The sequence below is a fragment of the Ceratotherium simum genome, chromosome 13, assembly GCF_057802395.1.
Source record: "Ceratotherium simum simum isolate JZ-2026a chromosome 13, ASM5780239v1, whole genome shotgun sequence".
Taxonomy (NCBI): Eukaryota; Metazoa; Chordata; class Mammalia; order Perissodactyla; family Rhinocerotidae; genus Ceratotherium; species Ceratotherium simum.
The window spans coordinates 42,611,321-42,635,172 of record NC_141912.1 but is presented as its reverse complement, the minus strand read 5'-3'; the positions used below and the strand labels follow the sequence as shown (position 1 = coordinate 42,635,172).

The 23,852-nt window shown below is 57.5% G+C and overlaps 2 protein-coding genes across 5 annotated transcripts; one reads left to right on the top strand and one right to left on the bottom strand.

Annotated features, from left to right (window-relative positions):
* Positions 1–234: 234 nt before the first annotated feature.
* On the bottom strand, positions 235–6,252 carry PRICKLE4 (prickle planar cell polarity protein 4). Of its 2 annotated transcripts, none has more exons than XM_004424161.3 (7): positions 6,222–6,252; positions 3,782–3,925; positions 3,201–3,308; positions 2,395–2,532; positions 1,895–2,098; positions 1,120–1,324; positions 235–644 (listed from the first exon to the last, which is right to left on the bottom strand). In XM_004424161.3, exons 2-7 carry the CDS (start codon positions 3,911–3,913, stop codon positions 271–273), a joined length of 1,161 nt encoding a protein of 386 aa, XP_004424218.1. In that variant the 5' UTR covers positions 3,914–3,925; positions 6,222–6,252; the 3' UTR covers positions 235–270. The 2 variants fall into 2 exon arrangements, with proteins under 2 accessions (XP_004424218.1, XP_087294708.1); XM_087438582.1 differs by lacking the exon at positions 6,222–6,252 and adding an exon at positions 5,740–5,860.
* A 340-nt stretch (positions 6,253–6,592) lies between these two features.
* On the top strand, positions 6,593–15,402 carry FRS3 (fibroblast growth factor receptor substrate 3). 3 transcript variants are annotated; one of them, XM_087438577.1, is made up of 7 exons: positions 6,593–6,652; positions 8,278–8,421; positions 9,427–9,515; positions 10,492–10,678; positions 12,626–12,787; positions 13,634–13,791; positions 14,078–15,402. In XM_087438577.1, exons 3-7 carry the CDS (start codon positions 9,450–9,452, stop codon positions 14,990–14,992), a joined length of 1,488 nt encoding a protein of 495 aa, XP_087294703.1. In that variant the 5' UTR covers positions 6,593–6,652; positions 8,278–8,421; positions 9,427–9,449; the 3' UTR covers positions 14,993–15,402. The 3 variants fall into 3 exon arrangements, with proteins under 3 accessions (XP_087294703.1, XP_087294704.1, XP_004424216.1); XM_087438578.1 differs by lacking the exons at positions 6,593–6,652; positions 8,278–8,421 and adding an exon at positions 7,818–8,227; XM_004424159.3 differs by lacking the exon at positions 6,593–6,652 and having other exon boundaries at positions 8,273–8,421.
* Positions 15,403–23,852: the final 8,450 nt, after the last annotated feature.

Below are 23,852 nucleotides of genomic sequence, written 5' to 3'. Positions count from 1 at the left end.
GGAGAATGCTGGGGATGGGGCTGTCCCAGCCTGAGGGGCGAGGGGATAGGGGCTAGCTCACAGGGGATGCGTAGCTTTGGGGAGTGGGGTTCCCCAAGAATTCTGCATCAAAAGTCACAGAATGCGCTGGCTGAAGAGGTGGCACTCCAAGTTTATCTCGCCGCCTCTCCCAGGCGTGCCCCTGATTGCGCTCAGTCTAGGATTTTTATAGCCTCGCTCTCCCGCCTTACAGATCACACCCCCCCACTCGCCCTTCTCCAGGCTGCGCCACTAGCAAATGGTGCAATGCTTCCTGGAAGTGTCGCTTTCTTCAGCTTGGAGGCTTCCGGGGGTCTTCCAGGGCCGGGGAAGGCGCTGGCCTAAGAAAAAGTCTTCGGGGTCAGAGTCAGAGGAAGAGGAGCAGGTGGGGCAGGGGGCATCCTCCTTGGGATCAAGGGGCAACTCCAGGCCGCCCTGCTCCCGCTCTTTGAGTGCCTCTGCCTTGTCCCCAGCTCGGCACTCCTGCTCCGGGCTGGACCCAAGCAGCCCGCTCTGGGTTTCCGGACTGGAGCTGGCGGCAGCGGCGACAAGGGCTGCTCGGGAGAAGGTCGCGGCGGTCAGTGGAGCGCGATCCCCTCCTTCGACTCTGTCGAGCGCCGCCTCCTCTGTTCCGGGCGGGTCAGAAACGCCCATCTCAGGGCCCCGAGTCTCCCTCCCCCAGATCCGGGCGGGGCGAACCCCCCAAGCCCGGCCCAGTTGGGGCCCAGCCTCCCGCCCCGCCCCCGGGCCGTGCGCGACGCCGCGGCCGCGGCGAGTCCTCTCTCGGCTCCCCCGCCCCTCCCCGCCTCCGCCCACCAGGGGGCGGCCGCGGCCCCAGTCCGGGAGCGAGTCCCGCGCCGCAGACCGCGGCGCGGGGTGGGCTCGGGAGGCCCTTGGAGCGCTCCGGCCAGGGACGCGCGGTGAGAGCTGCGGGCCCCGAGACTCGGGTCTGGGGGGTACGGTGGGGGGGATGGGGGAGCTGCTGGAGGGACGGGACGCCGTGGGATCGGGGCGAGGGTCCCAGCTCCGGAGAACCCCCTCCTCAGCCCAGGGGGGTTCCTCCAAGCCGCTGCCTTTGATCTGCAAATTCTCCTCCCTTACCAAGGGACGCCCTTCCTTCCAGTGTCGGGGCCCGCCTCGAGCCGGCGTCCGAATAGCGACTCGCAAAGCAGCTGGGGCAGCAGGGGCCGCCCCCCGGCAGGGCATAACGTCCCCCGCCCAAGGGCCCGGCGCAGTCCTGGCAGCAGAAGTGGTTCTCGTGCCAGCGCCGTCCCTCCGCCTCAGTGCAGCGCCGGGAGAAGATCAGCTGGGAGAGGGAGAGGGGAACGGCTCATTCATTCATTCACTCATTCATTCATCCAATAACCACGCCTTATACCCAGTTAACGCTAAAGCACGTCTACAGACATTCCCATTTGATCTACTCAGCCACTCGCGGACTCAGGCGGGGCTGATTGGCTTAGCCAGGATCCCCCGGCTAGCAGGTGGCACGGCCGGAAGTGCGACCCGGGCCTCCTGGACTCCCGCCCAGGGTGCCTCGCTGCCGCTTATGCTGACATGAAGGGAGTTCCTCGCGTGATCAGGCACAGCACTGGCACCCGGCATACGGAGATGAACGTCTGTCCAAGAATCCCTGCCCCGGAGAAATTCTCTCAGTCCAGGAGAATTTGGGGGACTCTGCTTGCGGTGGGGGAGGGCACAAAGGCAACGGGTCCCACATGCCCAGAGCTCAAGTCAGAGCACAGGGAACACAGGGGTCCCGGGCTGGTCCCTAGTTCTCCGCACTCCACTCCGCGGCACTGGGAGAGGTGTCTCTTTACATCCTGCCACTTTGGACCCTGGGCAGATCCCCCAACCCCTCCCCTCGGGGCTGTACCTGGTCACAAGCAGGGCAGCGCGGCCGCAGCAGCTCGGCGTGATGACGGCCGCAGTAGAGACGCCCATCGTGGTAGAAGTAGATGAGGTTTATCAGGGCCTGGCCACAAGCCTGGCAGGCGAAGCAAGCCTGGTGCCAGCAGCGCCGCTCTCCTGCCCTGGCTGCGAACACTCCATACTCCCCTGGCCTCAGTCGCTCCCTGCACTGCCGGCGGGGGTGCTGGGCTGATGAGAGCCGTCACCACCCTCCTAGCTTCCCTCCTGGCTCTTCCATCCCAACCCCAACCTAACTGTTCTCCCCATACCCCTGGCAAGCCCACCTCCAGTGCAGGCTCCACCAAGAACCGCTCAACTTGGTTTCCCTTCATCCTCAAGTTTGCCAAACTGTCAATCCCCAAACCCCTTTCTCCCACCACAGTACCAGAATCTAGCCCCTTCTGCAGAAGTGAGAGGGCAAAGAGTGGAGGAAGAGGAATATTGAGGGGTGGGGGGACTACATACCTTCTCACAGGTGCGTTCTTTTAGCTTGGGAGGTACCAGGCAGGCCACCCCCTGTCCCAGGGCCTCCCGCCTCCGCTGGGCACAGAAGAGCCGCAGCTCCGCCAGCTCCTCCTCCCCAAGGGCCAGGCAGTAGCGCTCCTGCGGAAACAGGCCCCCACTGTGACTGGGAGAGCCCCAGCAGGCAAGACTGAAGACTGATCGGAGAGAGAAGGCTTAGCTGCTGGGTCAAAGGAAGGTTGTAGAACCTCAAGGAGGTGCAAGAGATAACAGCATAGAAGGCCATTGAGAAGGAGAGGGAAAAGTCTCACTTCCCCCAAGAATGATCATCACTCAGGTCCTGACAGCCCCACAGCACTTAGCCCTGTCACCATATATTTAGATCCTTGCTCCCAATGGGCTGTAGCTCAATATCACTTCCCATTGTGTTTACCCTATTTATTCCATATTCTGTCTTGCCTCCCCAATGGAATTGTAAGCCTTTAGGCTGGGGACGTCTAGGGCCTCAATAAATATTTAACAACCATACTCTCTACATTTGTACATTCCATTATCAGTTTCAAAAGTCGTTCATGTACATTTTCTCATTTGCTCTTCAACTAACCATTGTGGTGGGCAGAGCAGATGTTACTGCACCCATTATGTAGATGTGAAAACTCAGGCTGGGTGTGTGGCGGGGTGACTTCCCCCAGTGAGCGGCATAGCTAGGCCTTAAACCCATGTCCCCTGACTTCTGGACCAAGGTTCTTCCCACAGTAAGTAAAGAGAGGGAGGCAAGAGAGAGGGAAGCTGGGCAGAGGGAGACCCACATCGCTGTCCTGTGGAGGGAGCTGCTGCAGGAGGGTCCGAAGCTGAGGCCAGTTGAGCGCTCGGCTGGTGTCCAGGCCAGAGAGACCCAAGCTCAGAACTTCAGGATCCTGAGGAGACACAGCAGAGGGAGAGGAGTGGAGCTAGGTTTTTCCTTCTTCCCTCCCCACCTCATTGCCACCTCTTCTCCAATCTAGAACAAATTCCAAGCACCTCCCTCCATTTGGAGGATCCTCCTTCAAGGACAGCTGATCCACTCCTGCATTTGTGGTCTGATAGAAGGAGGTTGGGGAGACCCCACACCCCAAAACAGCTTTCCTTCTGATGCTTGAAATCACCCCCTTTGCTCCTTAGGGCCAAAGCCCCAAGGGTCAGCCTTGACAACACAGAGCCCCTAGGAGAGGTAATGTGTATTCATGTGAATAAGTTAAAGTCAAACCCCCATATCCTGAGGGGGCTGTAGAGACACAGATTCCTGCATAGGGCCACAAGACGTTGGGCACAAAGGTGTTGGTGGGAATGGGAGGAGTTCCAAAGGATGGAGGACATGTTGGTGTCAGAGGGAAGGAGTGACTCCTACTACCTGAGCAGAGGTCTCCTCAGGGTCCTCCTCTAACAGGTGGCCTGGGTCGCTGTCTGAGTTGGCTGGTGGACCTGGCTCCAGGGGAGTGAGTCTCTCCCCTCGGTGGGGCCAGCCAGAGTTCAGCACTGACATTGGTGGCAAAGTCTGCCCAGAAAACAAGAACACCTCTCATTGATTGGGCCCTTACAATGTGCTAGGCAGAGCTAAGTGTTCCACAGGAATTATCCCATTCAATCCTCCCAACCACCAGGTGAGTTAGGTGTATTCTTGTCCCCATTTTACAGATAGCCAAACTGAGGCTCGGTAAGCATAAATGGTACGCCCAAGGTCACACAGCTAGTAAGGGGCAGAGCCAGATCTTGAGGCCAGGCCTTTCTGCTCCAGAATTTCTGAAGTTCATACTCTGGGGTCTCCCAAGATTGGGATGGAGGAAAGAGGTGGCCCATAGTGGAAGGAGAGAGCATTTTGCCTTTCTGGTAAGCCTTTGGGCAGACTGGACCCTTCTTCCTCACCTCCCCAGCCCCAAGATTTAGCACCTAATGTTTCTCTTTGCTCCCTGTCTCAGCTCCTCGTCTAGTCTATAAACTCCTCGAGGACAGAGGAAAATCTTGTGCTTCTATCTTCTATGGATAGTGGCAATTTCATTGGATAATTCTAAGCCCATCTCTTCAGCCCTTCTCTGGGCAAGCCCTGGTATGACCACAGTATCTTGGGGGTGGGGGGTGACTCCCTGCCCTCAAGGAGCTCATAGTCTAGTGGGTAAACAGAGATGAAACCAGGCAGAATGGGACGGGAGATCTGGGAAGGTATACACAGCACCTTAGGAAGAAAAATAACGAGAGCAAACTTTTCTATAACGTTTACTCTGTGCCAGGGACTATTCTAGCATTTTACATAATATACCATAATTCATCCTCATAGAACAATCCTATGTGGTAGTTTCTATTATCCCATTTTACTGTTGAAACAAACTGAGGTTAATTAACTTGCCCAAGGTCACATTAGAAGGCCAAGGGAAGCTTTGGGAGAAGGTTGCCTTTGAGAGCTATGACTGATTCTGAAGGCCGCTGGGCACAGGAGGACGGTCACCAATCCCTGGCCTCTGTAAGACCCAGCTTTTGGATCAGGACCAGGGTTTAAACTATAACAGTTATATTGCTTCCTAGCCCTGAGTCCCCCGCAGCCCCCCTTCAGATGTCCTGTGCCACCCTTCCCTGCTTCCTGGCTCCACACCCGTCTGCTTCCTTCCTGTTCTGTCCCTCAGGTCATTTCCTGTGGAAGGTGGCCAGTATGGGCTGTTCACACTCAGGGCCAGGAGTATCCCCTTCCCCTAACAGTGCTGCCCCTACTCCGGGCAGCACGAGATGCTTGGGGGGAGGGGTGGGCACAGGAAGGCGGGGCGTCCGGGGTCCCAGAAGATGACTTGCACCCTCTCTTCCAGGTTAGTTCTAGTTTGCATGAAATTGTCCCACACAGAAACAACGCTCAGAAATCAGCCCTCAGCCCTCACCCTTCCATCCCTCCCAGGGCGGCCTAACTCCACCTCCACCTAGCGCCAGACCCCACCACTAACATGCTGATTCCTTCCAGAATTCCCCTCCCCCTTCTCCCTCAGATAAGAGACAAGGCTAAACGCCCTCTCCGGTCCCCCGCGCAGGTGCAACCGGGCTCAGGCGCTCTTTTCCCGACCGACCGCCGCCCTGAAGGGCAGAGCCTGAGCGGCCGAGGGACCGGGGAGGGAGAGGGATGGGAAGGTTTCCCGGGGCAGAGAGAGGGAGAAGGGGAGGAGAAGTGTCCGGTCCTGCCAAGTGCCCTCTCGACCGATCCCCAAAGTTTCTCTTGGACTTCGCGGGGCCCACCCCGGAGGCAGGACGTGGTGTGGTGCCCGAGTCCGCTGGGGTGCGAAGTCTGGCTACTGGGAGTTTCCGGGAGGAGAAGGGACTCCGCTGGGGTCTCACCCTTGCTGCGCGCCGGTGTCCGGGCCGTTCTGGACAGACCCCGCCGTCGAGCCCCTCGCCCGGTGCGCACCCCGAGGCCTCAGCGCCCGCCTCTGCCCGCCCTGGGAGCGCGGCCCTTCCTCTCCCATGGCCCCTGCAGCCCCTGCCCGCCCCTCCGGGATGGTAGAGCGGGAAGTTCGGGGAGGGGCCTGGAGCTGCAGACTGAGGAAAGCGTTTGTGGGATCACGGGGTGGAAAGTGTGCAGACTCCACTGCCCCCTCTCGGTGCCTGGACCATGCGCCCCTGGGCTCGGAGCAGACACCCGGCAGCCGCATTTATGCCAGGTCCTCAGCCACTAGCTGAACAGAACGCCTGTGGGAGCCTCCAGAGACGACGCCCCCAGACCCTCCCTCTGGTCTCCTGGCCCTGCCCCTCTGTGTGTCCCCACCGTCCCAGCTTCCTCCCCCTTGTCCCCAGCCCCTTTCCGGGGTCCCTCGTCCTACCCCTCTCCCTTCCGTCCCTTCAGACCCCTTCCTCATCTTTGTGCTTCTCCTCCACCTCCGTCCACTTTCGGATCCCAGGAGTAGAAACCTCGGGTCCCGCCTCTGGTCCCCAGGCCCCGCCCCCTAGCCCCGCCCCTGCCCCAGGCTCCGCCCCGCCCCGCCAGGTTCGCCCAGCCGCTGGCCGGGAGCGCCCTCTGGCGTCTGCGCATGCTCCCTGTTCCCGACTGCAAAGTCCTCCAAAGGGACCTTCTAGGCTGCGCGCCGGTCGCCCCCGATCGGGTCCGCCCGCCCGCAGCGTCTCGTTGGTGCTGCCGGTGACCTCCGACCCGCGGCCGCGGGGCGGGGTGGGGAGGCCTTAGCTCCGGGCGGGCGGCGGCTGCTGCAGCGGGACCCGGGAGCGGGGCCCGGCGCCGCCGGGGCCGCGGGGCGATGTGAGTCGGGGCGCGGCGGGGCGGGGACGAGGCGGCTCCACCGAGGCCACACCGCGCCGCGCCGCAGTCTCCGCTCGCTCCCGAGGAAGCCCCGGGCGGGCGGGCGGTGGAGCCCCGGGGCTGGGGGCGGGGATCCGGGGACGACGCGCGGCCCCGACCTACCCCATTCCTTCCCGGTGTCTGGAGATTCCCCTGGCCACCCTGCAACCTACATTTGCCTTTCACTCCCCAGCACCGCCCCCACCCCCACCTCCCGGACACACCTTCGCATGTCCTGGAGCCCTCAGAACCCCTCACTCCTGCGAGATCCCCTGATAGACCCACAGAGCCACCGTTCTCTCCTGGATGTCCCCAAATGCTTCCACCACCCTGAAATTCCTCTGAGCCTTCATACCCCCCATTCTCCTTGCACCATTCTCAAATCCAAAACACTCGCCCACGTTTCCCCCGAGCCCTTTCATGTTTTGCGTGTCCATAACCCGCTCTAACTCCCGCCCCCAATCCACACCTATCCCAGACCAGACTCCCCTCTTCCCCTCCCACCTCGCGGGCTGTCATGATATGTCCTGATATCTTAAAGAGAAGGGGTCAGGAAAAGGTGCAATGCCCCCCCATCTTGCACCCTGTAGTTCTTGCTTTCACTCCCAGACTCCCTGTTGGTGGCTCAAGCCCCAGTATTTTCCTAGCCCCCTGGCTTTAGGCTGTGACACCTCCCTCAGTCTGCTTTCTCCTTCCAGAGAATAAGCCAGACCAAGAGAGTGGGGGTCCTTTTCCCTGGAGAGTTGTCCAAGGATGCAGAGCCCAGGGGCCCTGGGAAATGATACTGTTTTTCCAGAGCAGGAGGGTGGGGTTTCAAGGGTCCCAGGATCCTGTCTTGTCGATGTGTCTACTTGGGGTTCAGATCCCTGAAATTTGATTTATTGTTAGCATTTATGTTAAAATTTTAGGACTTTCAGAGCTTGGAGAACGGAAAATCGATCAAGCTTCCAAATCTGAGATTGAAGGAACCTGTCCTGGAAAAGGAAAATGTCGATTTTAATGATGTTTGTCTTACATCCTGCCTCTAGAGGTTATTTAAGCTAGAAGCTTTACAGATGTTACACACAGATGTTTCTCTTAAAAACTAAGGCCTTGGGGTGGGAGTTGGAGGTGTTGGGGGGGGGGGGATTGACCTGGCAGAGTCTCCCAGACTCTACTACTTAGTAGCAACAAAACAGGTTAGAATATTGGCTTCTGAATCTTAAGCCGGGACTCTTTCCAATACATTATAGTGTCCTTTTGAGAAAGCTCTTTGTAGAGTTATTCTCTGCAAAACTAAGGTGGTGATTTTGGTGCTGGTTGTAACAGAATTTGGATGGGGTCTAGAGGCAACTTAAAAAGGCTTGGGCTGCCTCAGACTTCAAACTCATTGATGCTATGGGAGTCTCTCCTGCTCAGGGCCTATGGGGCTTGGAATTTGTGGTCCCTTTGCCCTTGATCTTGCCTTCTTCATTGGTGCTTCTGTCCCATTAGGACCTGGAACAGATATCCAGGTGGAATGGACTAGCAGCATGTCAGTTTCATTAACAATTGGAGGTGAGGATGGAAGGTTTCCACTAACCTGTGGTCTCTGTCTCCTGTGCTAGGTGAGCCCCAGGTGTGTCTCAGAGGGATCCAGGTGACTTCTCTGCAGCCTGCTTGCCATGACGCCCCACCAAGAACGGGGGGAATAAAGTGGGAGTCCTTCCCCATGCCCCTCCCCTGGTCAGCTCCCCGATGGCCTGGGTGAGGTGAGAGCTGTGTATAGGTGTCACTTTTCTGGAGTTTCCTAAGTTGGGAGAAATGGAGGGTGCAGGTCAGGATTGTTCAAGGCTTTACACATTCAGCCGGAGTTCTAGAAGGCATATCTAATCTTACAGACTCATTTCTTGCAGCAAGTTGCAGCCCCTTGATGTCTGGTTAGGTTGGTCCATGCATTTGCTTGCTCCCTGAGGTGGTATCCTCTCCATCCTAGACACAGGCCCAACTGCTGTGACATGTAATCCAAGTGCCATAACCCTGGAGGGAAAAGCCAGATAGTAAGGCCTCTGGTCTCCCCTTTGGACAAAAGGGAGCAAACCCAGCATTTTTTCCCTAATGAAGAAGTACCTAATCAGGGTTGTGCTCTATTCTAAATGCTCGATCTCCTGAATGTATCTTTTGTCCATAATGTAACGCCTCATTTGAAGAGAACATCAGAAAGATAAATTGAGGTAGATGTTGGGATGGTGGTGAGCTAGGAAAAGAGAGGACTTGGGTGATGTGGGAAGGGTAAGGTGAGAAAAGAGGATAAAGGAGAAGAATGCAGGGCAGAGAGTCTGGGACGCCCAGGTTACAGTTTCTTTGGTGAACTTGGATGAGGGCCCCAGGCTGGTACCCAGCTCCTGAGGCACGTCACTTCTTCTGGGTCCCTACTTTTATCCGTGCGCTTCCTACTGCCCAGGCTTCCCTTCCCTTTCGTTACATCAGCCAGAATCCTCCATACTTCTCAAGGTCCAGATCACATGTTACCTCTGAGACGCTCTCTCTGTCCCCCCATCAGCATTAATCCTTAATGCATCCTAACTTGAATTAGTGTTTATCCAGTGTGGGTCTGGCCCTGGATTGAGAGTGGGAACTCCTTGAGGGAGGGACTGTGTCCTGCAGTCCCTTAGACAGAGTAGGCGATCACAACGGGGTGGTTCTGCTGAGGTCCCCAGAGCAGGGCTTTTTGGAGCAGACTTTGGTGACTTCTTATCCCTTATGATTCTCCCTAGGGTGGGCTGGCTGCTCTGACACCATGGGGAGCTGCTGCAGCTGCCTGAACAGAGACAGCATCCCAGACAACCACCCCACCAAGTTCAAGGTACCCACAGTCCCCTCCTCTCCCCAGTTCCCAGCACCGCCTCCTGGGCTCAGGCCCCGAGCTGTCTAGTTGCCTCAGCCTCCCTGGAGAAGGCGGAACGACAGGCTTAGGTGTGGGCTCATTAAGACTTCTCCAGCTCAGGGCCTCCAAGGGGCCTGGGGCCCAGGCCACTGCCATTTGTGCAGCTCTTGGTACTACCAAGAATGAGGAAATGCCACAATAATGCAACAAAAATCATGCTTTTAGAACATTCGCCCCTGTCAGTGTATCTTTATGACTTGACATATAACTTTTTTGGAGAAAACAACAGAAGTCTGTATTTGTGAGTTAAAATATGTAAAGTATTTAGAACAGTGCTTAACACATCATAAGCACTATATTAGTGTTTGCTGTTTGCTCTGGGAAGCTAAGGCCAGGCCCAATCGACCTGTGCCCCCCTGGGCCCTCCCACCACTCACCTCCCTGTAGGGGGAGCCCCCTCCTCACCCTTGGCGTGTTGAGGCACAGGTTGCTCCGCTCACCAGAAGAGGGAGCCCTCAGCGAGGCCCTGCAGCTGGGGGGTGCTGGAGGCGTAGCTGTTTGCTCTGCCTTGAGCTTGACTCTCCCAGGGTCTTAAGATCTTGAACTTATGATGGGACCTCTTCCCCTGTTAACATCTGGTCCTTGGATGCTAAGCCATGGACCGCCCCAGGTCATCTCACCTTGCTCATCTAACCATCTGACCTTGGAGGTCACCTAACCAGCCCTCTTCTCACTGTCCTAATGACCAGACTGAGGCTTAGAGCACTGTTGTGGGTCGGTGGCACTGCTCTGCCCAACCCCTGGTAGTCACGTGGCATACAGTAGAATCTGCTACAGTCAGGGGAGCCCCTTGGTCCCAGCTCTGGCCCTGCGTTGGCCTTCCTCCCCACAGCTCAGGAACCCGTCCACACACTTGTTGGATTCGTCATTGACCCTTCTGTCCCCGGCCCCCCAGGTGACAAATGTGGATGACGAGGGGGTGGAGCTGGGCTCCGGAGTGATGGAGCTGACGCAGAGCGAGCTGGTGCTGCACCTGCACCGGCGCGAGGCCGTCCGCTGGCCCTACCTCTGCCTGCGGCGCTATGGCTACGACTCCAACCTCTTCTCCTTCGAGAGCGGCCGCCGGTGTCAGACGGGCCAGGGTGAGGATGAGCTCTTGCCCCATGCTGGGATGGGGGCTTGTGCGCCTGGGGCAGGGACTGGGGCTGGAAGTCAGAGCTAAAGGGACTGTGGGGAAGTCTGTTGACTTGGCGGGTATTGCCCAGAGAAGGGAAGGGTCATGGCCAAGAGCACACCGCACGTTAATGCAGAACTGCTTGGACTCCCAGGCCAGTGCACTTTCTCTTCAGTCATTGCAGCTCCGGCCTGGGTCCCTTTGTGGGCATATTTGTTGCACAGCCCATGGGAAGGAGCCAGTGCTCCCAGGCCAGAGCCTGCCTGGGAAAGCAAGCGATTCTTCCTCCCTCTGTGACTCAGTTCCCAGGGTCCCTGTTGCCCCCTAAGTAGGAACAAACTTTCTTCTGAGCCCCCAAGTCATATACCCTGGACCCTTTGAATAATGAAAGGTTGGGCCTGAAGTCCTGGCTACCTTGAGACTGAGTGGCTTGGAAATGATAGATTTGGGGAGGTAGGACTCTTGGGTCCCTAATGTACAGAGTCATCTTCAAGAGGTTAATCTTTGTCCTGTCACCTGTGGGCAGTGGAGTGTGATATATTCCTCCCCCCGCCCTACAGCCAGAGGTCAGAGAGTGGTGGGTTGTTCCATGAGGTCAAGGCTAGAGCCAGGCATGGCTCTTTGAAGGAGTGGCATGGGCTGGGCTTATCTTTTAGGACACAAACCTAGGTTCTGCAGAAGGAATCCCGCCCGGGATTGTGTTAAATGCAGTTTGGGGTTGTGACTGTGCAGAGATGCAGTGACGGAGGTCCTCTGATGAGGCTGCCAACACAGCAGTGAGTCTTTGAGGCTGTGTTGGCCGGGAGAGCATCTTTCCCCTGGGAGCTCATGAGGCAGAGGCAGTTAACACTGGCTAAGCAGAGAGAGGGGAGGAAGGGGCTTCATTGCTCCGGGTGGTGTTTGATCCTGAGGGGCTTCTCTGGGCCCCAACACTGGGTTCTGCTAAAGCTCCAGGCTTTCACAGCCTGGAGATATAGTCCTTTTTCTTCCCTTCTATCCTTCCTCTCCCGTTCCTGCAAACCTCAGCTGTCTCATGCCCAGCCTTGTTTATTTTTCTTTGTTGTGAATAGATGTACACACACACCTCAAGTAGCCTCCCCTCAGTCCTGGGCCGCACTGTTACAGGGGAGCACAGAATCCCAGGCTGGCCCAACATCCCAAGGGCATTTTGGATACCCTGAATCACAGGTGCTCAGCCAACCTGCTGTTCCCGGGACTGCGAGTTGCTGCATTGGAGTTTGAGGGGCTCTGAGGCTGGCTGCATTGAGGAGCCACACGATCGCCTTGATGTATTTGTCCTTCCGCTAGTCGCCCATCCTTTCTTCCTCTCTGCACCAGAGTTTAAGCTCCATGAGGTCGGGGGCCTATACACAGTAAACATTTGCTCCCTGGGCAGCCACTGGGCTCAGTACCCAGTGAACAAGCAGTGAACGGGACAGACCCTCCTGCGCTCAAAGAGCTCGGAGGCTGTTGAGCATAGAGCTGAGGGCTGGTGCCCTGGGTGGAGCTTAGTTTTCTGGGGAGCAATTGGTGGTGGGCAGAGGGATGTGGGGGAGTGTGTGAAGTGGATGGTCACTCATCTACTACTGTCCTTTTCCACTTTGCTTTTACTTCTTTTCCCCTCACCCCTCATCCCTGTGAAGTGACTTAACCTCAGAGGAATATAGCTGAAGTGTTAGATCTGAAGACGATGGTGATGGGTGGGTCCTGGGGCCCAGCTCCTCCCGTAGCTCTTGGATTTTAGAATGTGCTGGGAAGAGTGCTGAGGATGAGGAGGGACTCTCCCGCCCCCCTGCAGGCCTGGGACTGGAGGAAAGGGGCATTTCCTGAGCTTCGTGCATGTGTTCAGCTTCTCTGATCCTTCCCTATTGGGCACGGGGTCAGAGGAGCCTCCTTGGTTCCTCTCCTTCTTCAGGGATATTTGCATTCAAGTGCTCCCGGGCCGAGGAAATCTTCAACCTCCTTCAGGATCTGATGCAGTGCAACAGCATCAGCGTGATGGAAGAGCCGGTCATCGTCACTCGCAACAGCCACCCGGCTGAGCTTGACCTCCCTCGGGCCCCGCAGCCTCCCAACGGTAAGGAGACCCCATCCTTGGTACCCCAGTACACACACGTGCACACATACACGCACAGATAAGCACAGGCCCAGGAAGCACCAGTTTTGGGGACATGAGGGAGGCAGGCAGGTGGTGGGATGGCTGGGTGAGCCAGTCTTCCAGGACAGTCGTCCATCATCAGAACCGCTCGTGGGGATGGCTAAGTCCTGGCCTGGGCCAGTCAGGTGACTCAGGCTGAGGCTGGGGAGTCCTGGGCCTTGAATCAACTGATGGTTGGGGAGCAGACAGGAAGACATTGGGTTTCCATGGAAACAGCAGTCTGGAGCTGTTTTGCTTCCTTCCTTCTGTCTACTGGGTCATACCCATATACCTTTCCTGATGGCTGGTGCAGGCGTCTCTGCCCGTGACCGTTTTCTGGAGAGGTTCCCACAGTTTCTGCTTGTTCATTCACTGGGTCTGCGCTGAGCACCTGCTGTGTTCTGCACTCCGTGGGCTGGCCCGTGGGGGCAGAAGAAATGGAAATGCAGCCCCTGATTTCGAGGAGCTTCCCTGGAGCTCACTAGCAGAGCTAGAATGAGACTAAGGGACAGGCCAGTATGATAAGGTGTGCTTTGAGGGTTTCAGATAAGGCTGTCTTGGGGGAAGTGGGGTGCAAGTGGAGCTTTGAGGGACAGGGCAGGGTTTGAAGAACAGAGAGGCAAAAGATAATGGGAGACTGCTGGTTCAGGGGGGCAAAACACCTTGGGGGCCCTGGGAACGTCTCCCCTCCCATCGGAGGAGTCCCAGGATGCCGCACACGTGGTCGCAGGTGGTTGTCAGGTGGTTCGAGGACCCCTCACCCAGGCTTGTCTCCTCTGCGCCCAGCTCTAGGCTACACTGTCTCCAGCTTCTCCAATGGCTTCCCGGGCTGCCTGGGAGAGGGCCCGCGATTCTCGGCACCCCGGCGCCCCTCGACAAGCAGCCTCCGACACCCCTCAGTTGGGGAAGAGTCCACCCATGCCCTCATTGCCCCTGATGAACAGGTGAGCAGGCTGCTACCCTGCCCTCCCCATTGGTCTGGGTGGGGATGGGGGATCAGGAAATGTGGGACATCCTCCCAGTAAGGATCGTGGGAGGGAGGAAAATTGATAGGGTCCCTTCCTGTCCCCAGAAAGGGAGGCAGCTTCCCTGGAAGGTTTGGAGGACAAGGAAGAGGAGGAAACCCCCGGTCTTTTCCCCTCTGCGCCTTGTCTCTCATCGTAACCCTTCTGTTCTCTCCTTCCTCCCTGCCCTTGAACCTCTCGCTTCACTTGGACTCTCTCCCCCTAGTCCCACACCTATGTCAACACACCGGCCAGCGAGGATAACCACCGCAGGAGCCGGCACTGCCTGCAGCCCCTGCCTGAGGGTCAGGCACCCTTCCCCGCTCAGGTCCGGGGCCCCGACCAGCGGGACCCGCAGGTGTTCCTGCAGCCGGGCCAGGTGAAGTTCGTGTTGGGCCCGACCCCTGCCCGACGGCACATGATGAAGTGCCAGGGCCTTTGCCCCAGCCTGCATGACCACCCCCACCACCACAACAACAACGAGGGCCCTTCCGAGTGCCCAGCCCAGCCCAAGTGCACCTACGAGAATGTCAGCGGGGGGCTGCGGCCGGGGGCCGGCTGGAGACTGAGCCCAGAGGAGCCGGGCTGGAATGGCCTCGCCCACCGCCGGGCCGCCCTGCTGCACTATGAGAACCTGCCCTCACTGCCCCCCGTGTGGGAGAGCCGAGCCCAGCAGCTGGGGGAGGAGGCCGGGGATGACGGGGACTCAAGGGACGGGCTCACACCCTCCTCCAATGGCTTCCCCGACGGTGAGGAGGACGAGACCCCACTGCAAAAGCCCACCAGCACCCGGGCTGCCCTCCGCAGCCACGGCAGCTTCCCTGTGCCACTGACCCGCCGCCGAGGCTCCCCGAGGGTCTTCAACTTTGATTTCCGCCGGCCGGGCCCTGAGCCCCCAAGGCAGCTCAACTACATCCAGGTGGAGCTGAAAGGCTGGGGCGGAGACCGGCCCAAGGGGCCCCAGAACCCCTCAGTCCCCCGAGCCCTTGCGCCCACCACCCTCCCTGCCCGCAGCTCAGATTCCTACGCCGTGATTGACCTCAAAAAGACCGTGGCCATGTCAAACCTGCAGAGGGCTCTGCCCCGTGACGATGGCACCGCCAGGAAAACCCGGCACAACAGCACTGACCTGCCTCTGTAGGGACTTCCCTCCTCCCCGCCGTGGCCCAGCCTCTGCCTCATGCTCTGTCCTCTGAGCTCACACTCCCAGGGTTCCAGATTGCTTCACAGAAGGGCATTGAGGTGGGACCAGATGCTTCCCTGCACTGGCCAGAGTTCCCAGCCACTGAGTCTCCTGGTCTCCAAGTTGGGGGAAGAGGGTGACCAGGCGAGGAGGGAGCCACAACGGAAACTGTGAAGGGTTCCCATGATTGCATCTAGCACCCTCCCATTAAGTCCATTTGTCTCGTCTGTCATCTGTGTGTGTTTTTTTTGGTTGAAATTTTGAAACGTTTTGTACTTGTTGATTTTATTTATCAGTTTATTTTTCTATTTATTGTTTTAAATGTAATTTAACATATTTATTATTAATATAATTATTTTTAAATTCTGGCTTGGTGGATCATGTTAAATTCTTAGGGAGTCTTCTCTGGCATGCTTCTGGGGGGCGAGTAGGGGAGGCCCAACAGAGGTAGGGGCTTCATTCCAGGAAGTTTGGAGTGGTTGTGGTTTTGGGGACAAGTCTGTGACCATTTCTTTTTCTCCTCCAAGAAGTCCTGGCTCAGAACTTAAAGTTGCCAGAGATGGATGCTCTTGACAGACCGGAGAGCTGGAGTCCTAGATGCAGAAAGGAGATCTGTAGTGGGATAGAACCCTGACCCTCTGAGGCTGGCAGTGGGTGGGGGGATGTTGGGGGGGAGTGCTGCACCAGAGTCCCCTTCTCTGGAACCCTCACTGATTCTCCTTTCTGGCACCAGGCACGTCCCAGTGGGCGCTCCTTTAACACCTTGGCCCAAAGCGGACCCTAGATCCTTTCTTGGCGTCCCCAGCATGGCTAGGTCGAGGCTAGAACTTTTAAACAGGACTTGACTAAAAGCCCAAGAATAGCAAAAGGAAAAAACACAGAGTAACGTGGAACTAACTAATCTGGCTTGCAAAGTGTGAATTTCCCAGAGGACTGCTGCCCAGGAATAGACTCTTGGGGCGCCTCTACCCTACCACAGAGGTGGGACCCTCACAGAGCCCCCACAGCTGAACACCTGGCTGGAAGCTGCAGGTCTGCACGGGGCCGCACTGCCCGCTGCCGTGCTGCTGTTGCAGGAGCGCCCTCTCCCTGTCCCAAGGCGGCCTCTTCCCTCTTCCTCCTCTCACCGGCCTCCCTGCCGGCAAGACTCCATTTCTATTTCAACCCCCTAAATGGTTAATCGAAAGGAAATCTAATGTCTGTGATAAGCCACTCAGGGCCCAGGAGAGGAGTGGGAGTGAGGTTTGTCCAAGACTTAGGGACAAGCCTTCTTGTCTCTGATCACAGTTTGTGCCCCAGCTCCCTGGCCTGTGGAGCAAGCAGACCTGTCCTCCTCACCAAGGAAACAGGCCTGGGCGGGGCCCACCTGATTCCCTCCCCTCCTGCTGTCCAGAACACCGCGGCCCGGACCTCAATACCGGGAGTGCCCCCTCCCCTGGGTGGGGGTTGGACTGACCAGCTTCCAGACCCCCCTGACCCTGGGTGTCCCTGTCATTGAAGAGGACTGGCCACAACAGGAGGTGAGAGAGGCCCCTCACCTGGGGCCCAGCAGGGGCCGAGGGTGCAGCTGCTGCAGGCCCAGAGCTGGCACCCAACCCTGCTTTCCCTGACATCCTTTTGCTCTCTGCACCAGAGGGACAGCCCGCCGCAGGCTGGATTCATCGCGCGTCTTCTCCCCCTGCAGTAGGGGATGCCGCCCTCTCTCTGCAGCTCATCCAGGCAGCTCAGTTCTGCTTTCTCCCTGTCCTCCCACATGACGGCTGCTCGTTCTGGCCTCCACAGGCAGGAGTGGTGTTCTCTCCAAAAAGGACAGCCAAGATGGGGGCAGCTATGGCGGTGCCAGGACCAGGCCTTGGGGTCCTGGCCATGCTAGTGACTCTCAGTTCTGCTCAGGCTCATGGATGCTGTCATGGGGGAGCCAGAGGCTTGACTTGTCAAGGGACTGGGCTCTAGTCCTGACTCAGCTATTCTCTCTGCTCTTTTCAGCACTTGGTTACCCCAAAGGGGCCTTGGTTTTTGCCCCTGGAAAACAGGAGCTAGTTTTCAGAAGTGGCCAATGAGATGACGAACATGACTGCACTTTGGAAAGCAGACAGGCCCGGGCAAACTGTGTTAACAACTCACTGTTCCCAAGGAAGAAAATCACTGGAAGTCACAGCTCTTCGGCCCCCGAGACCTCAGGCGTATTGCTGCTCCTTTGGTGAATGACACGAGAAGGGGCAGTTAGCCTCATTCTTTGGGGTCGCCAGATCCTGGTCAGACCCCTGGGGTTCCCCCAGAGCAGGTCGTAATCGCTTCAGTGCACATACTTGTGGGGCATGGGGGTGGTCAGGAGACATGTCCCAGGAATTGACTCCCAGCCAGTGTGGCAGCCAGCCTTCCCTGTCTCCTTCCCAGGTCACTGCCTCTGACTTAGGAGGTCTCCTGCAGGAATTTTCCTCTGGCGGGGCGGGTGGGGTGTGAGTGCACAGCTTTCCTGGTGGGAAGGGACGGGTGGGAGTGATGCCCAGGAGGGCGACCACTGCTGCTGTGTTTGAGCCTGCCCTGCCGCCATCAGGGCGTGGCGTGCAAATGGAATCTGTTTCCACCGCCATCATCGTCCAAAGATCATCACCAGCATCTGCGAATGTTTGCTGAGTGCTCCGTTCTCCTCTTTAGAAACAGGCCCTGCCCACCCCCTGGGCAGCCATCAGGAAAGGACCAGAGCCAACATCCTGTCCAGGAGTGACATTTCAGGTCAGACCAGGAGGGGCCCTCCCCAAGCCCACCCTGGGTAATAATAGCGCTTTACGATGGTATAAACACAGTCGGCTTTCCACGGGGCCTTACAGACCGTTTATCTCTCTCCAGCTCACAGGCTGGATCGTTATCACCACTGTGCAGAGGAGGAAACAGGCCAAGAGGTGAAGTGACTTGCCTCAGGCCGTGAAGTTAATTAGTGGCTTGAGCTGGGGCTGCCTGCCAGTCGTGTGTTCTTCCCCACCAGTGCTCCCGACCTGGCCCGAAGGGGCTTCATTGCCTCAGGTGGGCTGCAGGAGGGTGTGTTGGGTGCTCCCCCCTGCAGGAGTGGGCCAAGTGTCAGCAGGGGCCACATTCCAGTGCTTTTGAATTCCAAGCCAGGGCCTTGCCTGGTTCACAACAAGGTGAACCTGCTCCCCCCTGGGGCCCACCTGTCGCCCACCCACTGACCCTTCCCTCTCTACTCATTAGATGCCTCAGAAAGGCTCCCATTATGTAGCTGGATGTGCAGGAGAGGCCTGACCTCACCTGCCCCCGCCACCCTCTCCTGACAGGCATCTCAGCCTCCCAGGAGGCCAGGCCCTCCCTGAGCTCTGGGGTGCTCTCTGACCAGTACCTTAAAGGGGAGTCAGACTCACAGGTGGATGCGGACTTATAATGAGGGACCCCTGGGACTCCAGGACGGTGGTGGGAGGCTGAGGTAGAGGGAGAGCTGAGGCAGGAGTGAGAGGAGCTGTGTGGGCCCTGAGGGCTCTGTGTCACAGAATCACAGAGTCCACGATGGAATCTTGTAAGTCAGCTGAGCTAGGACCCATCCAAGGATCCCTTTGACAGGATTCCTGGAGGTGTTTATCAGATTTCTGCTCACACACTTCTCGGGATGGGGAGCTCGCTATCTCACAAGTCCTCTCTCCACTCGGTCTTATGATGTCTCTAAACTGCCTCTCCTTGGATCCTAATCTGCTCACGGATCCACACACGGCTAAGTCTAGTCTCTCTGCCAAGGGTGCTGAACTTTGAAACTTGGCTTCACCACCTACTCACAACTTGACCTCTTAGTGCTTCCGTTTTCTCATCTGTGACTTAAGGATAGTAACAGGCCCTTCCTCATAAACTTGTTGTGAGGATCAAATAAGAGAATGTCTGCCCAGCATGAACCGTGGCAGCTGGCCCACAGTAAGTGCTCAGCAGATGGCAGAAATTTTCACCTGAACGTGGTTCTTTCTGGCACAGTCAGAAAGGTGTCCACCCCTCTGTGCTCTAGTTTGACCCAGAACTGAGTGCAGTACCCGGGCCTGACCCTCACCTTCCTTCAGCCCAACATCTCCCTCATTCTAGACATTATACTTCTGTTAGTGCAGCCCAAGTGAGCATTCACTTCAGCGGCCCTTCTGGCTCTTGGGACCTCAGACCTGGCCCACACCACCAGGTCTTTCCATATAAATATCTGAGGCCTGTTCACCCCCTAAACCCTATATGAATTGGAGTCTTGGCTCATTAAATCAAAGTCCGAACTGTCCATTCATTCAGGTGACATTTCTTGTTGTTAGTCTGAGTCTCTTCTGGAATTTAGAGGCACCAGCTCTGCCATGAACGTGGAGGTGACAGGAGAGCAGAGACGGGGGCTGGAGTGTCAGAGAGAAGGATCTGGGAGGAGGCTCTCCATGGGCGGTGGATCATGAGGGTTTGTTGTGGCCTAGCTCCTCTGGAAGCTTCGCTCTGCCTGCCTGACAGGAGGTTGTAGGAAGCCTCCAGGACACTTGTCTTGCTCACCAGGTGGACACCTCTCTTGGCCTCTCAGGGCCGGGTTTCTCCGGGGATGGACGTTCCTGCTCCACGGCCCCTGTGGATGCACGGAGATGGGCCGAGGAGGTCAGGCGTGTGACAGCCGCACTTGTGCTCCAGGTGCAGGTTGTCATTATGCTCATTCCTAAGGGATTATTAATATAATGACTGAGTTAATGAGCAGTATGGGGGGGCACCTTCACCCCACCTGGTGGCTGCTGACTGACACTGATGCAGTGTTTCCTTGGCCACCTCTTCTCTTTCTGCTCTGCCCCCTTTAGCTGGGGAGGCATGGCCCCTTGGGAGTCTTCCCTGTCGCTTCCCTCCACCTGCCCCCTGTAGCCTGGCCCGGTTCCCCTCTGGGTGAGACAGTCGCAGAAAGAGTGTGGCGGGAACAAGGCGTGGGGGCAAGGAGATGGGGAATTGGGAGCTCTGACTCTCTGGGGAAAAAGGAATGTAAATGCAGTGGAAGCATCTCCTCTTGACTGGGTGCTGCCCGGGCTGGGAGAGCCAGCAGCCGGGTCCACAGAGGGCTGGGGAGGAGACGAGAGCAGCAATGGAAGGAGGGGTGGAGGGCCAGGCGCAGAGTTTCCAGGTGTCTTGGAGGCTCCTCGCCTCTCTGGCCCAAGTGGGCTAGTGCTGGCCTCGTTCCTTCTTGAGCTCCTTTCCTCCTGGGATTAAAGGGCCTGGGGAGTCTATCAACGTATTGATACATTAGGATTGGGGTCAGGGGCACGAAGCACAGTCTGACAAGTACAGTGGCCTTGATTTCCCAAGCAAGCGTTGGACGCAGCGGGTCCAGGATTCAAAATCTGGGTCGTGTGGGCTGAGTCCTGACAGAGCCCCAACTCTCGGAAGCTCACAGTCCAGTTAGAGAAGGGAGACACACACAAGACAGGATTACGGAACACGGACCTCTGCCATTTGACAGCTATGTGACCTCAGGCAGATCGCTCAACCTCTGTGAACCTGTTTCCTCATCTATGAAAAGACATTAATAACACTTACCTCCTAATGTTGTTGTCTGTTAAATAAGAAAATGCACATAAAGCGCTCAGTGGGTGCTTGGCACAAAGCCCAAGATTAGCTCTGTTCTGGTTGTCACGGCAACAGCTAGGTGTCGTGGGAAAGCTTACTGAAGGAGGTGGACCAGGAAGGGTGAGGAGGATTTGGGGAAGCAACGGGGAGTGTGGGCTTTAGCAATTAGCCTGAGGGAGTGGGCTTGGGAAGGGAAGGACTGGGCTGTTGGGGGGAGAGGAGCCAGTGTGGTGTGGTGCAGGGGGAGTAGATTGAGGTTGGTCAGGGAGGGTGGAGGCCTGTGGAACAGTGGGCTGTGTGCCTGCATGTGGATGGCAGGGGGCAGGCTGTGGGGCTCAGATCAGTTGCGGGCATTCATTCATCCACCCACTCAACATTTATTGAGCATCTGTTATGTGCCCGCACTGTGCTGGTGCTGGGGACACAGCAGCCATCAGGACAGATAAGGCCCCTGTCCCATGAACTTCCATTCCACTGATGGTGTCGACTAACCGGCAAATTAATTTAATGAATAAGTTCAGGGAAGAGAGAACTTTGAAGACAATGATTGAGTGGCGGGGACAAGCATGTCAGGGAAGACCTCGCTGGGGAGGTGACACTGGAGCAGAAGTTTGAGTGGCACGAAGAAGGCTGAGTGAACAGCTGAAGGAAGGAAGTTCCAGACAAAGGGACCAGCAGGTGCAAAGGACCTGAAGGGTTCAGGAAAAGCAAAGCGTCAAAGGAGGCCGGTCAGCTGGAGTGGGATGAAGGAGTTGAGAGGGCTGAGGAAGAGGCACAGGGGAGGATCCAGGGCGCACTGGGTCTGGTAGGCCAGGGGAGGCAATCGGATTAGCTGTAGGGTTCAGAGCAGAGGAGATCGGACTTGAGTTTTAATAGGATGGCTCTGGCTGCCACGTGGAGATGGTGGAGGGCAGAGAGGGGGTGGAAGGGGCAGAGGCAGGGAAATCTGTTGCGGGGCTGCTGCTGTAATCTAGGGGAGAGAGGATGGCAGCTTGGAGCCCACTGGTGCAGTGGAAAAGGAGAGAAGAGGACAGATTTGGGATGTATTCTGGAGGTAGACCCAACAGGGCACTGGCAGTGGAAATGATGTGCAGGTGTGGGAAAGGGGAAAGGAGGGATTAGGGAGGGCTCTGAGGTTTGGGGCCTGCTCCTTATCCAGAACTTATATACCAATTTTTTTTTAAATTTTATTTATTTATTTATTTTCCCCCAAAGCCCCAGTAGATAGTTGTATGTCATAGCTGCACATCCTTCTAGTTGCTGTATGTGGGACGTGGCCTCAGCATGGCCGGAGAAGCGGTGCGTTGGTGCGCGCCCGGGATCCGAACCCAGGCCTCCAGAAGCGGAGCGTGTGCACTTAACCGCTAAGCCATGGGGCTGGCCCTATCCAGAACTTGTAGAGAGGGAGGCCTTTTATGGAGTGGGAAGGGAATGTGGGGGAGGAGGGACAGATCTGAGCTGCAGGCCCGGGGGAGGCCCCTTCACACAGTGACCCATTACTGGAGCCAGCGGCACCAGCGACTCAGAGCTGAGGCCTCTGCCACCCTCACGTTCTCGGGGGTTCAGGCCATGCCTTGCAGAGGCCCCACCTTGCTACTCCTGCGCCTGTGATTTGGCGTCTGTCCTCTGTGGGCCCCACGACAGGGGTGATCTGGATGCTGAGCCCCCATCACACACTTGGCACTTTGGGAAGTGAGGCAGAAGGGGGTGCTCATGTCCAGAGCAGGCCTGGGGGAGGTCGGCACAGAGAGGGTGGCCCATGTAGGCAGAGAGTCCCTGGAGGGTAAGCCATTGGAGCCTCGGGCCAGCCCTGAGCAGCAGTGACACCTTCTCCTGCAAAGGGACAAAGGGACAAAGGTGAGACCCTCAGAAATCCTGGAGTCTCAGGATCGCAGTCTCAGCTTCCTGGAATCTGGGCAGGGCAGGGGGAGGGGTGCCTGGACTTGTCAGGAAGCTGGCCAAGGTCACCCAGACCTCTCTTCCAGATACCCTCAAATATGGAAAAGGGGGTGTTCAGCCAGGGAAGCAATAGGGGTTGCTTTAGGGAGTGTCCAAGGCCTCTGGATCCTTCCTCTCCCCTGTCACTGCGGGGTACACGAGGACCCCTGAGCCTTTGGGCCCCTTTCTGCTCCAGGCCTTGGTTTTCCTGGACAGTGGGCATGCGGGGCCAAGCCTTCCAAAGGTTAAGATTGTGGGGAGAGTTGGTGTGGCTGCCCAGACCTGCCGAGGGGGGTCCTTCCCGAGGCTGCCCATTCCCAGCTCCCTGTCCTGGGTCCCTGGCCCCCACCTTGCCCCAGGTGTCCCACACGAGGAGCCCTGGGCAGAGGGAAAGCCCTGGCAGGCTGCACACTGCCACTCACAGAGCCACCTTTCTAGAACCCGAGCTAGATTTGCTGGGATCTGGGCTGGGGCCAGCCCTGGCTCACGGGCTTGGGACCATAATCACGTCCATCTGAGACCCAATTAGGGGCCACAGAGGGGGAGAGGTGAATGGGTTGGACTTGGAGCTCCCTGGATCCACTACCAATGTTTGGTTCAGAACTTTTGGAACCCGTTCCTGCTCCTTATCCAGGCCCTGGTAATTAGATTCTCTGGCCTTTGACATGCCCGAGCCTGGTACACAGGACTCCCCTCCCTACCACCTAATCCCCAAACCCTAGCACTGCCCACTCTCCCACTCAAGGAGACCCAGTCTGCGGCCAAGTCCATGTGAGTCTGAACAAGCCCTCCCCACGGCCTGTCTTACCTGCTCAGCCCCCTGCTGCCCCCACCCAGTCCCTGCATGGTCTCAGGAGGACCCGGGGCACAGAAGCACAGGACCCTGGCCCCTCCAGACAGGCCTGGGGTTTAAAAGGGAAACTGGTCAAGAACGAGAGGGTGTCTCTGGAAGTTCCCAGCCCCCACTGCCAAGTGGGCCATTCTGGGGGAGAAATTGAGGGAGGCTGTGCGGATCCACGAGGTGACCCCGGGAACAGGGCAATCTGGACTGGCCTGATGTCAAATGTCTTGTGCTGAAGTCCGACCACTTGTCCTCATGTCTGCCTTGGGAAGCACCATCACACACAGGGGTTTTTCGCCAGTCCAGACCCAGATGCTGCGCTGGGAGGAGGTCCTGGGCTATCCATCCCTCAGCATGGGCTTAGAGGGGCCAGCCTAATGCGGGGGTGGGGGAGGGAGATCATGGGGAAGACTTCCTTCCTGCCCTGCCTGGAGGAAGGTGTGTCTGTGCACATGGGAACATGCACAGACGCCTCTG

Excerpts from the sequence above, each read along its gene's own strand:
- PRICKLE4 (XM_004424161.3), bottom strand. The coding sequence starts at position 3,913 with ATGTCAGTGCTGAACTCTGGCTGGCCCCACCGAGGGGAGAGACTCACT. Across the intron at positions 3,309-3,781 it reads CTGAGGAGACCTCTGCTCAG|GATCCTGAAGTTCTGAGCTT; the intron begins GTAGTAGGAGTC and ends GTGTCTCCTCAG. Across the intron at positions 645-1,119 it reads GGAAGGAAGGGCGTCCCTTG|AGGAGGCGGCGCTCGACAGA; the intron begins GTAAGGGAGGAG and ends CGCCCGGAACAG.
- FRS3 (XM_087438578.1), top strand. The coding sequence starts at position 8,095 with ATGGGGCTTGGAATTTGTGGTCCCTTTGCCCTTGATCTTGCCTTCTTC. Across the intron at positions 9,516-10,491 it reads ACCACCCCACCAAGTTCAAG|GTGACAAATGTGGATGACGA; the intron begins GTACCCACAGTC and ends CCGGCCCCCCAG. Across the intron at positions 10,679-12,625 it reads CCGGTGTCAGACGGGCCAGG|GGATATTTGCATTCAAGTGC; the intron begins GTGAGGATGAGC and ends CTCCTTCTTCAG.